This window comes from Saccopteryx bilineata, chromosome 2 (genome assembly GCF_036850765.1).
Source record: "Saccopteryx bilineata isolate mSacBil1 chromosome 2, mSacBil1_pri_phased_curated, whole genome shotgun sequence".
Classification (NCBI taxonomy): domain Eukaryota; kingdom Metazoa; phylum Chordata; class Mammalia; order Chiroptera; family Emballonuridae; genus Saccopteryx; species Saccopteryx bilineata.
In genome coordinates, this window is record NC_089491.1 from 113,747,546 (window position 1) to 113,760,996 (window position 13,451).

General features: G+C 44.3%; 1 protein-coding gene across 1 annotated transcript in view; it reads left to right on the plus strand.

Moving 5' to 3' along the window:
• The window catches only part of MYRFL (myelin regulatory factor like), a 133,307-nt gene that overhangs the window by 85,513 nt on the left and 34,343 nt on the right, over positions 1-13,451 (plus strand). Inside the window, exons 12-13 of the mRNA XM_066257651.1 lie at positions 4,335-4,443; positions 5,574-5,683. Of these exons, the coding sequence (XP_066113748.1) occupies positions 4,335-4,443; positions 5,574-5,683 (219 nt within the window). The remainder of the gene's footprint in view (positions 1-4,334; positions 4,444-5,573; positions 5,684-13,451) is intronic.

Sequence of the window (13,451 nt, forward strand, 5' to 3'; positions counted from 1 at the left end):
GGCATTGTGCTCTCTGGTGTGACTTTAGACTGGAGAAGGAAATGCAGCTCTTACAATGGAAACTGAACAGAGTGAGGGTGGAAAGGGTAGGCTGAAAGCCTAAAGGGCATGAAGAATATCAATGTCAATACAGAAAAAAGAAGAGGAAGTCAAAAGTTGAATGCATCTGTGGAATTCTACAGTGAAGGCAGGAAACAGGCAGCAAAAGACCCAAAAATAAAAGCCAGGAAAAAATCAATTAAGATAAAATGCTCAAAATATTTTTCTCCCAACCACACCAGCAGTGAGCTAGTTAAAGACAAAAGTGTGAAGAGCTGGAGAAAGTCAAACATGCTGTCTCCCCCCAGGGCCTCAAGCCAAATGCAGAAGTTCCTCAGCTCTGGGTGAGCAGTCTGAGGTGAGGCTGATGTCCTGGCTGTGGGCTGCAGCCAGACGACCTGTAATGAGACCTCTTTCCCTGAGCTAACTGGACTCCCATGGACTAGAATGTCTTCTCTGTGGTGCAATTCTTGAGTTAATGATATAGAAACCTTGGGCATGAGGCAGCATGACAGTGATGGCCATTTGCACTCATGGTCAAAAGTTTCCAAAACTGCTGTGGGCGAGATAGAATCAGACACTATAATTCAGTTTGTAGCTTCTTGCTCAGCACACAGGATGAGGAAGGCGTGGCATTAAGTGCTGGGCTGTGTACAGTTTCTGGAGGAGGATTCCAACAAGGCACAGCCCTTGCCTCGAGGGTTTTCTCTAGACAAGTGTACACCTGGGGAACAGGCAACACAGGCAGTTTATATTTAGCTTTGGAAAGTCTACAAGCCGGAAATCAGAAGAGAATTTTTCTTAGAGAAACATTGTTATAGGTCTGTAGATCCCCAACCCTATCCTCAAATTTTCTTTGGGCAAAATCCTGTCTGATATACAATGGTAACAGTACTAGAGACCCTAATTACTACGTCTAGCAATATGTCTTTGGGAAGAAATGTATTCAAGGACCCAATTTAGACACCAGGGGTCATTTTTCCTCTATGTAGCCTGGACAGCCTGAGTGAGGGCACATCTTTTTTTGCTTTCCATCTGCAACAAAGAAACGGACACTGCCTCAACTTTGGTTTCCAATGGGGACTCATGCACAAACCACAGCGATAATGAATAGTAGGCACAGCAAGCACAGGGCGCCCAAGGGTGCGGGGAGGGGGAACTGGGTGGGGCCTGCCTAACACAAGGCCAGTCCAGGCTGGCTCTTGTCTCAATTCTGTTAGTGTCAGGAATTGTTCTGCCACCTCACCACCTCCATTCTTTCATTCCTTCTCTTCTGCAGTGAAGTTCTGGGTACCTGTTACATCAGACACTTTGCTAGGTGCCATCAGTTCCTGAAATGAACTGGGCCTTGTTCTAAGGAATAGAACTTTTATTAAAATTTGAACTCTGGGCCCTGGCCAGTTGGCTCAGTGGTAGAGTGTTGGCCTGGCATGTGGATTTCCTGGGTTATATTCTTGGTCAGGCACACAGGAGAAGCAACCATCTGCTTCTCCACTTCTCCTCTTGCTTTCTCTCTCTCTCTCTCTTTCCCCCTCCTGCAGCCATGGCTCAATTGGAGTGAGTTGGCCCTGGGTGCTGAGAATGGCTCCATGGCCTCCACTTCAGGCACTAAGAAGAGTTTGGTTGCTGAGCAATGGAGCAAGGGCCCCAGATGGGCAGAGCACCACCCCCTAGTGGGCTTGCCAGGTGGATCCTAATCGGGGTGCATGCAGGAGTCTGTCTCTGCCTCCCCTCCTCTTGCTAAATAAATTTTTTAAAATATTTGAACTCCAGATAAGAAACACCCATTTAATCTCCAGTGTCCAATGAGTAGTTACATAGTAACTACTCATTGAATATTTGTTGAATGAATGAAGGAGCTCACAGGGTTAGATGTATGAGATTATGACTGTTCTTTCCCAGTATGGCCTGCGAGGCCGTCCTGCTCTGGCCTTACCTTTACAATCTAGTCATGCCCAGCTCTGCCTCTGCTGTGCCGCTGTCACTGCCGGGCATCTGCTGCCTTGGGAGCTGGCTCACCCCTATCTTAGTGTTGCTCTTTCTGGCTTCCCCTGCTCCCCCATCTTTCCACAACTAACTCCTATCTTAACGTTATTAATTTGTTTAATGAATGTTAGTTGGGCACCTCCTACCTGGAAGGAATTGTACTAGAAACTGGTGATTTGGTGATGAACAGAAAAGTATGGCCTCATATGTCCTCAGGGAGTGTAGCCTATAGGGAAGAAAGATAATAAGGGTGACACAAACAACTGTCTGGTGACAACTTGACTAGGGCTATGAAAAAAAGAACAGTTGCCATTAGCACATAAGCGAAGGGACCTTTCCTAGCCTTGGAGGTCAAGCATGGCTCCTCCGGTGAAGGGATGTTTAAATTGGGGGGGGGATTGCTTTTGAGGCAGGGAAAATGCTATGACCAAAGGTCTTGAAGTAAAAGAGGGAGAACATGTTTGGAAACTGAAATAAGCTGAGGAAGCTTCACTAACTCAAGGAAGCCCTCTTTATGCTCCCCTAAGAATATTTCAGATACTTGCTTGGAGCAGCCATGACCTTCTGTTCATAAATCCAGCATCACCCCACATATCACATGGTCATATAATTCATAGCTGATGAGTGTGCCTTCTTGTGTAGATCATAAACTTTGTAAAGGCAATCATTTATAAAATGTTATCTCTCAATTACAATTTACATTCAATATTATTTTGTATTACAGTAGTTTCGGGTGAAAAGGCAGTCATTTTCAAAATCCCAACACTTTGTGTAGTGCGCGGTATGTTGAAGGTGGTTTTAGTTGACTAACTAAACAATGAATGAACGCATTGAACCAAGCTTTTGGTCAGAGCAGTTATTTAAACAACAGTGAGCTCAAAGCTATACTCCCTGATAAATACCTGAGGTAAAGCTTGTCTGTTTAGCCAGTTGAGTGCCAAGCCACAACCTTTTACAATCCAAATGAGGGAAGGGCAAGAGCCTTTAAGGACATTGGAACAACTTTTCTGCTCACCTGACAGAGTGGGTTAAGAGGAGCTGAGGGTCATGATGGGAGTTTTCTTAATCCAGTTATGTTCTAAAAGAAAATTTAAGGGAACCCACATAAGACTGCCAACTTTTTACTTCTTGAATATGGTCATTAAAAAAAATCAAATTGTGCAGAGGACCCGGGTTTGATTCCCGGCCAGGGCACACAGGAGAAGCGCCCATTTGCTTCTCCACCCCTCCGCCGCGCTTTCCTCTCTGTCTCTCTCTTCCCCTCCCGCAGCCAAGGCTCCATTGGAGCAAAGATGGCCCGGGCGCTGGGGATGGCTCTGTGGCCTCTACCTCAGGCGCTGGAGTGGCTCTGGTCGCGACATGGCGACGCCCAGGATGGGCAGAGCATCGCCCCCTGGTGGGCAGAGCTTCGCCCCTGGTGGGCGTGCCGGGTGGATCCCGGTCGGGCGCATGCGGGAGTCTGTCTGACTGTCTCTCCCCGTTTCCAGCTTCAGAAAAATGAAAAAAAAAAAAAAATCAAATTGTTATACCATCAATTCATTAACAAAACTCAAAGGAAAGGGGAATGTTTTGAATCAAACACATTTAGCTTTAGGAAAAATTCACTCTATAGTTTTTATTGATATCGTTTTGCTGGGACCCTGAGAAATTTTTTTGAGGAATTTGCAGTGACAATTGGAAATGCCTTTAACAGCCATCACTGGCAGGGTGACCTGGGGGAGAAGTGACCCCATGAGGGGAAAGTCGGTGTCTCGAGGGTCCAGCAGGCGAGCAGCCTAGACTTGCATTCGCCCCTTAAGGACATTTTCTTCAGCAGAATAGTCAAAGCAAATCAGTGATGTAAGACAGATCCACACCTCAGAGTTTGTGCCTGAACTAAACTCTGCATTACCAACTTATAAATACAAGGTTGACTTGGGTTGGTTTGGGGTTTGTACTGTGTGTTCCTTTGAAAATGATTCTTCTCAATCCTTCAGCGGTTGGTTCAGTCCGCAGTGAGCAACCCCAGTTCGCAGGAGGAGGGTTTGTCTCTCAGAGGGAAGGAAGGTAACAGCAATGAATGAGCGAGCTTTTGTCCTGGAATTTAGACAGGAAAACTGGCTCATTTTACAAATCAGTGGCTAGAAGGCACAAACATGGAAGTTGAAATTTTGGCTTCTCTAAGGAGAAAAGTATAAATTTCCCTTAAAATCGTTTAAGCAACGAGCAAAGACTCCCGTTTTCAACATGCCTAATCTCTCAGGTTCACTCTGGGCATTGATCTGAGTAGCAGATATGGAAGCAAGTGAAATCTGCTCTTCTTCAATTAGGTGGACACGAATGAACAGCTGAGGAGAATAGCCCAGATGAGGATTGTTGAATATGACTACAAGCCTGAGTTTGCGTCTGCGATGGGAATAAACACAGCCCATCAAACAGGTATGCGCAGAAGTTCCCCTTTAAATGTTCTATCGTCACCTATTAAAATTATAATTTCAAAATTTTAATCTGGAGGTTGTGTGCTATGGTGTTAGAGTGAGACAACATCTTGTTGGTCTAACTCATCCTCCATGAAACCCATAATCACTAGAACAGAAGAGCTTAAAGAAATTTGTCATCTTTACTCAACACACTACCGCATTCCTGCACCCTAAGATACTGGTGTGGTGCTTTGGATATATTGTTTCTTTTCATTGGTGTCCTCTTGCTCATGGAATCAGGGTCAAGAGGCAGATGGTAGCTCAAGCTGTGTGAGGGGCAGTGTTGGGCCATCCTGGGTTGGAGAGAGCAAATGGTGGGGTAGGCAGGTCTAGGTCAGAGAAGGGCAAAGTGAAGTTTATACTCCAATCCGGGAATCTTTTTTTAAAAAGTGAGAGTAGAGGAGATAGAGAGACTCCCACATGTGCCTTAAGTGGGATCTACCCTGCAAGCCAGTCTGGGGCCAATGCTTAAATAACCGAGCTATCTTCAGTGCCTGAGGCAGATGCTCAGACCAACCGAGATATCCTCAGCACCCGGGACCACACTTGAACCAATCAAGCCACTGGCTGCAGGAGGGAAAGAGGGAGAGAAAGGGGAGAGGGAGGAGAGGATAAGCAGATGGTTGCTTCTCATGGGTGCTCTGCCTGGGGATCAAACCCAGATGTCCACATGCTGGGCCGATCCACTGAGCCAACTGGCCAGGGCCAATCTGGGAATCCTAAAGAACAACCAATGAGGGGGCAAGGTTTTTCTGCAGGAAAAAAAAAATGAATCTAAGCTAATGCCCCATCCTTGCTTCTCTGTGCAGAAATTTTAAGGCACCCTTTCCCCATTTGGCCCAAAATCTCAAGGAGAAGTAAAGAAAATGGCACTCCCACTTTAATTGTATAGAGGTTCATGGCTCAAAATTCCTTCTTTGCTTCAAATGCATGTAGATCAAAGCAAAAGCTGAGGCGGGATAAGCATCTATTTGCAAAGGCTTCCCGTGTGGCCTGTGGCTGTCACTGTTCCATTCTGATGAAGGCCTGGGAGATTTCCTCCAGAAGGATCTTTTCCTGACTCAACCTGTTGGAATGTTTTGTGTCTAGGAATGATTGCTCAGGAGGTGCAAGAAATCCTGCCCGGAGCTGTAAGAGAGGTTGGCGATGTCACTTGTGAAAATGGAGAGACTCTAGAGAACTTCCTCATGGTCGATAAGGTAACCACTGAATAGATACCTGCCTGAGGAGCTATAACCCCACAGGGAACCCCCCTCTGTGACATCACAATGTGCTGAAACATCCAACCAGAAAACAGGACGGGATGAAGTATTCTTTAGCTAGCTGGGGAATAAGTTGGTGGCAATCATGGGCACCAGAAAAGAAGTCCTATAGGGGTAAAAAAAATAAATGCAACAGTAAACATTCGAGGTCAGCAGGTCTTACTATTAGAGGAAAACCAGCCCTGGGAAAGACCACTTTAGTAAAAGAGCACTCAAACAAGGACCAAACATCAGGGGGAATATTGACAACATGCTGCAATTAGGCTTTGTCTTGAAAAATAGAATGAACACTTATGGAAGTAAGTTATCTTACATAATAGCATTTAAGTCATCATTAAAACAAGGTGCTCCTCCTGAGAATGATGGGAGACTGAAGTGTTGATTTTTTTTTCAGTGTGGTTTTTCAACAAAATTGTATGTTTGCCTTTCACAGAACAGTCATAAAGTGGGTTATTTTTACAAATATTCATGAGTCTCATCATTTTTCCCAAGAGTGTGTCTTCATTCTTTGACATTCAAATCATTCTCTGTTGAAGGAATGTCCCCCTCCTTGTGGACCAGCTCCTCATCACTTGTTAAGGCGTCTAAGGCTGCCGTTTCCTCCCTGGCTGATGCCGTGTGTGTATGATTTGAGTAGTTCTTCAAGATCATGTTTGTTAATTCGGTGAAATCCTGCATCTTTTACGAGCTTTGCAAATTCACTCTGCTTCTGATTTGCTTTGCATTGCATTATTACATTTGATGCTGGTGTGGGGGGGGAGACTGATTAACATGGGGATTTTATAGTAATCGGGAGAAATGTTTGAGCAAGACGATTCTGTAATTTGTCAGTTCAGTTTCAAATTATATAAGAATCTGTGGAGGTCTTATTAAAATACATATTCTGATTCACTGAAGTCCTGCATTTCTTTTTTTTATTATTTTTCTTCTATTTTTTAGTGAGAGAGAGAGAGAGGCAGGAAGAGAGAGAAAATGAGAAGCATCAACTTGTCGCATCACTTTAGTTGTTCATTGATTGCTTCTCATACATGCCTTGACCGGGCGCATATGAGAAGCAATCCCATGCTCAAGCCAGTGGCACTGCACTCGAGCTGGCGAGCCCTCACTGAAGCTGGTGACCTCTAAGGTTCTGCATTTCTAACCAGTCTCCAGGGGGTGCCAATTTTACCAATGCAGTGGTGAGCCAGCCACGATTGGCATTGCAGAGTAGGAGGTGCATTTTCATTGTAGGCCCTTCCATAGTCTTCCAACAGCTTCTTGGACAACAAAAACTTAGATAGATAATGGATCAGGATGCCTGCTTAGCCCTGGGCTGCCAGAGCCGAGAGACAGAGGTTGGGTTATTTCCTTCTGTTTCCCAGGATCACATCTTTAATGAAAGAAAATTTTTGTTCTCTCTCTATTTCTCAAACCTGGGCTATCCATTCACTTGAAAAATATATCATGAGAAATTTATCTTGAATAATAAAGTATTGAAGTTTTCAAATAATTTACTTAGATACCTTATATTTACCTAAAATGTAAACTATATTTAGAAATATTTGTAGAATAAAGTCCCACTCACTCTCTTACATTTTCACAGGCTTCCTGGGGTGAGAGACTAGAGTGTGGGCACAGTTGTCAGTCCCAGGACACAGCCCCAGGAGTGTGTCACTAGGCCGCCAAGGTGGAGGCTCTTGGGGTTATTTGCCCGGCAGCAGCTACATCACTCTGGCTGTGGGCCCTCTTCTAAAACACGTGGAAAGATGTTTCTGTGCTTCCACTGAAGGTAACGCCTGCCCAGGGTCTTATGACTCTCACTGTTCGGAAAAATAATTCGTTCTCCCCTGGGCCAGTATCTTCCCATTCCCAGTTGAGTTGAATGGGGACAGTTGAGATTATTAGCAACAGGAGTTTTAAAGGCCACCCTCCTTTCCCCCAGAAGAGGCTACAACTCATGTTCATTCCTAGGAAGACAAGTACAGAGGCCTGGGGAAGTAGGGGTGGCATTCTTGTTGCAGATAGCCAGGTTCATTTGTCACCTGAGGAGCAAACCATGCCAAGGCAGCATTCAGTGTATGAATAAGTAAAACCTACTACAGGAGTGCAGAGTGGAAAAGTTGCGATTCTCTTTGTAACAGGACCTTATAGTGATATGATCTACGGAGACGTCACTAAGGCCACACTCATTTACAGAATCTGTAACACCAGGAGCAGATGAGCATCTCCATACTCTGAAGCCTGACTTCCTTTTTAGGCTGGCTTCTGAGGATGGCCTTCAATTGCTAGTTTAATCCTCAAATTTGTGGAATGCCCCTCCTCTACATTATAAGTACTTTATAGAATATCATGTATATTCATTCTCATTAAGAACAAAGGGAACATGGCTCTTGTCCCATGCATTTTGGTAATTGTTAAATGGGCAAGATGTACCAAGAATCTCTTGCTTTCCTAGCCTCCCACCCATTCACACGGGCAGTGTGATGTCTTTGATTGCTACATCCAAGGGTACCAGTATTTAGGAGCTTCACTAGGACTTCCTGGGCTTCATATGCCATTGTAACTGGTGGAGATCAGATAAGATACGGTCTCTCTAAATTCTTTACTTCATTTCACTTTCATCAGAAATCCCTTTTTTTATACACATTTTTTCACTGAAGCTAAAATGCCAACTAGAAATGCACATAAAAATGTTGAGCTCTTGTGCTCTGTGATCACTCTATCATTTCCACATGTACTTTTGCAACTTTATGCCAGAACAGGAAAAAGAATGGCTGGATCTTTACAGACTGTCCATGTAACCAACCAAAATTGGAGATCAGTCATGTCAGTCAATGTTGACACAAACAGCTTTCCTTTCTCTTCTTAATAGGAGAGATGACCTTGCAAGATAAACTTATCTGAAGTAATCTCCTTCTTCTCCACAGAACCTCAGCATCAGGAAGGCAGAGAGTAAGGGCTCAGGGCTGATTCTGGGTCAAGGGGGCCACAAGGAGGTCGATGCCATTGTCTAACCCAGCACGAGACCATGGGAGGCATTCTGGCTTGTTCATCTGTCTCTTTACCTGACCACTCTATTTGTTTCTGTGATTGTTTGGGAGCAGGTGGTTGCATTTCTTGAGCTTTATTATTAGGTGTTCTTGGTATAAGAAAAATGTACACATGCTTGATCAGGTGGTGGTGCAGCAAATAGAGCATTGACCTGGGGCACTGAGGGCCCAGGTTCGAAACCCCAAGGTCGCCGGTTTCACTGCAGGCTCATCAGCTTGAGTGCGGGGTCACTGGTTGAGCATGGGATCATAGACATGACCCCATGGTCGCTGCTTGAGCCCAAAAGTTGCTGGCTTAAAGCCTAAGGTTGCTAGCTTGAGCAAGGGGTCACTGGCTTGGCTGGAGTTCCCTACACAAGGGACATCTGAGAAAGCAATCAATAAACAACTATAGTGCCCCAACTAAGAGTTGATGCTTCTCATCTCTCTCCCTTCCTGTTTGTCTCTCTCACTAAAAACAAAAACAAAAAAAACCTTACTAAAATATAAGAACTTTCTGAAACAAATTCATAAGTGAGATTATATAAAGATGAAGTTCATCTTATGAATATTTATTCATTGAAAAATTTGTGTTTGTGTGTGTTTTAAGATTGCATGTTATACACCACCTTCCTATAACTTAGTGTGTAGCTACTTTTTACTCATTGATTCTATTTTTCTTCAACCACAATGTGGCAGGAGTTGTCATTTGAGTCATGCAGGGATAAATAACACTTGGACCCTGCTTTTAAGTACCTTATAGATAAGACAGGTACACAAGAGATACAGCTCTGTGCTACAACGTGAGGGGTAGTGTGGGTGCGTAAATGAAGCGCCGCATCAGTTCAGAGGAAGGAGAGGGCACCTGGGCACTAGGAGTTCAGGGTGGAACGGAGGTGGGGAGACAGTGTCATAAGACACGGTCGGACCTTGGGCTCTGAAGGCATGACCCAGGGAGGGAGGGCATCACAGGTGGCCTCTCCAACCTTCCTTTAACTCATCCACATTATCAAAGTAGATGCCAAGTCCTGTTCTTACTTTGGCAGTATCCTTCTGTATCATCTTCCCTCTTTATTCTCTTTATCCTTTCCATTTTCTCCCTGTTATAACGGCCTAACTGACCTGCTCGCCACCAATAGGATTATCTTTCTTCGAAACAAAACAAATCTCTGCTCATACAATCTTCCTTTCCCACTTCTGGCTCTTCATTGGCTAGAAGCCTCCACAATCTGGAAGGAATCTTGTATTTCTAACTCATTTTCTAACACTCACACACCCACCCTGCAACCCCACGATACCTTCCAAATAAGCTGAGACCCTTCAGAATACGATGTATTTGTGATGTATTTTGCACACGTGCGTCAGGCTTGTTTGCTAGCCCCCTCCCCCGTCAGCCTTTTGTTCTGTTTCTCACACTCCCCAGTTGGTTTCTGCCTCAGAGTTGCTCCAGTATGAGATCTCGGTCCTGAAGACTCATCAGCTGTATCCTCTCTCTCAGCACCGAGACTGTTTCTGGCCATCTTATCTAAACAGTTTCCACATTAGTTGGTTTCACTTTGTAAGATTCAGGGCAACTGTGAGTGCACATAGTGTCCTTTTAGTGATGAGAAAAAGTGGCTCCTTCTGGCGGGGGCAGACCCCCTCCACCCCCTGGGCCGTGCCTCTGTGCAGGGAATACAGTGCTAACTTATTCACTGCAGCCTGGAAACTTTTGTCCCTAAGTGAAATTATCTTGTTTGTTTGCCTCCTTGTTTTTTGCTACTATCCTCAGTTAGCTGTGTGAGAGCAAAAATCTTCTATGCCTTTGCAAACCGTGTCTTCAGCACTTAATGCGTGGCTTGAACTCCAAGGTTTAGACTATGGCAGGAATTCATTGAATATTGGTTGGATGAATGAATGAATTCTGTGATGTGTGGATTGATTCTGTCTCTACACTGTCTTAGGCCTCTCAGTGTACATCTCCTAGAGTATTTATCACATTGTGTTGCTGTTCTCTTTCTGTTGTGTCTCCTCCGGTAGACTGTGAGCTTCTGGAGGTCAGTGCCCCGTCAATCCTGTGTTGTTTAGTACAGAATCTGACATTTCATGGTTTTCAACGAGAATGTGTTGATATTAATGCCATAGTTTTTGAATGTCTATGAGAGGAAGAGAAGGGGTTCTATTAACATGGAGAAGTCTGAAGGAGAAGTAGTTTTCTAAGGAAAACGAGCTCAATTTTGAGTTTGAGATGTCAGCTGAACAGTCGGAGGAAAATGTCCAGAGGTGACGACTGGGAGTGTGAAAACTGAGACAGCCGGTCAGATATCTTTATGTGGATAAAGATATTAATTAAGAAGGGGACGGTTGGTGGAATGCCCTCATGTACCTCCATCTTCTGGATTTGGGCTTTCTCAATACTTTTTTTGCTCCAAACTCTGATCTATTGAATATTGGCCTTTCTTCTGAAGCCTTGGGCACATAAACCTTGTACCTGTAACAAATGGTGAGCCCCAGCCAGGAGCTGGTGTCCATGGTAGCTCTGCCCCGGCTGGGCAGCCTGGCCCTGGTCTGTGAGTTCTGAGAAACTACTGGACTGTTTTGCCTTGAGGATCCGGAGGGCGATCTTGGCCAGCCCTGCTCATCTCCGGCACATCTCGCAGTCGGAATAAGGAAATGATTTTGGACTTTGTCAGCTGTCTGTAGGTTCCTGAGCCCTAGGTGGAACGACCCTTGCCTACTTTCCCAGGGAAAGAACCTCAGAGCTGTCTTCAAGACCTGAAGAAATGCTTCTTTACCCTTACCTCATCTCTGACCACTCAGCTCCCAGCATGACCCTGAACACCTAACGCAGGGTGTCTTGTAAGTTTGCCCTATATGACCCTAACCTGAGCATCATTGGGGAGTTCAGGCTTTTGAGCATTAGCTTCCCATTGTCCTGGATGGCGCCATTCATAATAAAATAGCCAATATTTCTCCACTGCAAACAAAACAAAACAAAACTGTCAAGGCAAGAAGGGAAAGGTTATGGATGCAGGTCATAGATCGGAAACCTAAGGCCAAGTCTGGCCTGCAGACTTCCCCTTCCTTCCTGACTCACAGTCTCTTTAAAACTTTCAAAGTTGTTGCCCACCTTCAAAAATTAGGAGATCCTCCCACGAATTTCTGATTCTGATTCCTTGGAAATATCAGAGCTGGTGACGCGGTGCTGAGCGGTGGCTCCCCCACAGGGGCTCCATAGGCCCTCACGTTACCTGCCCGGCCCTGCAGACCTGCCAAGTCCACACAGAATGGGTAGCAGAGAGACGGAGAGCAGCAGAGCACTTCTGGGGAGGGCCGGGAGGAAGGCAGGGCTGTGGAGCTTGAGCGGATGGGGCAGAAGCAGGAGGAGCATGTGGGGCAGGTACAGTGCCCCAGAGTCCAGTGAGCGGAGAGGATCAGCAAGGAAACAGGGAGGCAATGGATGAGATGGGAGGAAAGAGAACATAAATAAAAAATGATTAATTTTGTTGATCAAAAAATTACTGATAGTCTATGGTATATAGTGTTTAAGAGTGTGAATTTCAACATCAGATAAAACTTTGTGCAAAACTCTTGGGGGATTATAGAGTCACTTTTATAGCCATACAAAAACAAAACAAAACAAAACAATTCCTTATGGGACATTTAAATTCTACCTTAATCACTTTGTCCCCCATTGAAACAATTATTTTTATAAATGATTTTTGTTAATGCAAGTTTTCTTTCTTTCTTTCTTTTTTTTTTTTTACAGAGACAGAGAGAGAGTCAGAGAGAGGGACAGACAGACAGGAATGGAGAGAGATAAGAAGCATCAATCATCAGTTTTTCGTCGCGACACCTTAGTTGTTCATTGATTGCTTTCTCATATGTGCCTTGACCGCGGACCTTCAGCAGACCGAGTAACCCCTTGCTCGAGCCAGCAACCTTCGGTCCAAGCTGGTGAGCTTTGCTCAAACCAGATGAGCCTGCGCTTGAGCTGGCAACCTCGGGGTCTTGAACCTGGGTCCTCCGCATCCCAGTCTGACCACTGAGCCACCGCCTGGTCAGGCAATGCAAGTTTTCTTAGGACAACAACTTTCAGGTCTACAACATAGCAGAACCTAATAAATGGTTAACTTAAAATTTTCTAGATGCCACTCAGAGATGCCACCACTTCACATCTTTCAGAAATGATTTATGCTCTTTTTTTATAGAGTAGTGTGTTTTTCATATTTAAATAGAGAAACACTGTTATAAAAAATTATATTCGTTTATGTTCAAATAGACACCCCAAATCTAAATGGGGCTTTTAAATGTTCTACTCAGAAGCTGGTTTAGAAATCCATTCTTTTCTCAAGAGAGGAAGGGCTCATTTATTGGTTGTGATAAGTTTACTGTAGGGGCCAGGAGGTTATTATCTTCTGCTGCATTCATTTGATTGATTTGATTCCAAGCTAAATGAGTTCTTTAGAGTTCATAAGTTATTACAACCAACCTGGATATTTTTAACAATTGATCCCTGTTTTAAGATCATATTCTCTCCTAGAAACTTTTTACACTGGAATCAGGGAGGAAATTGACTTGTTTTCTGGTGAAAATTTTAGAGAGAAATGGGCCATTTATTGTTTTCATGGAAATTTTCTTTTTATGGTTATGTCTTCTTTTAAAAAGTTATTGCTCATTTAAAAAATGCATTTAAGGAAGACCAATGAATGAATGGA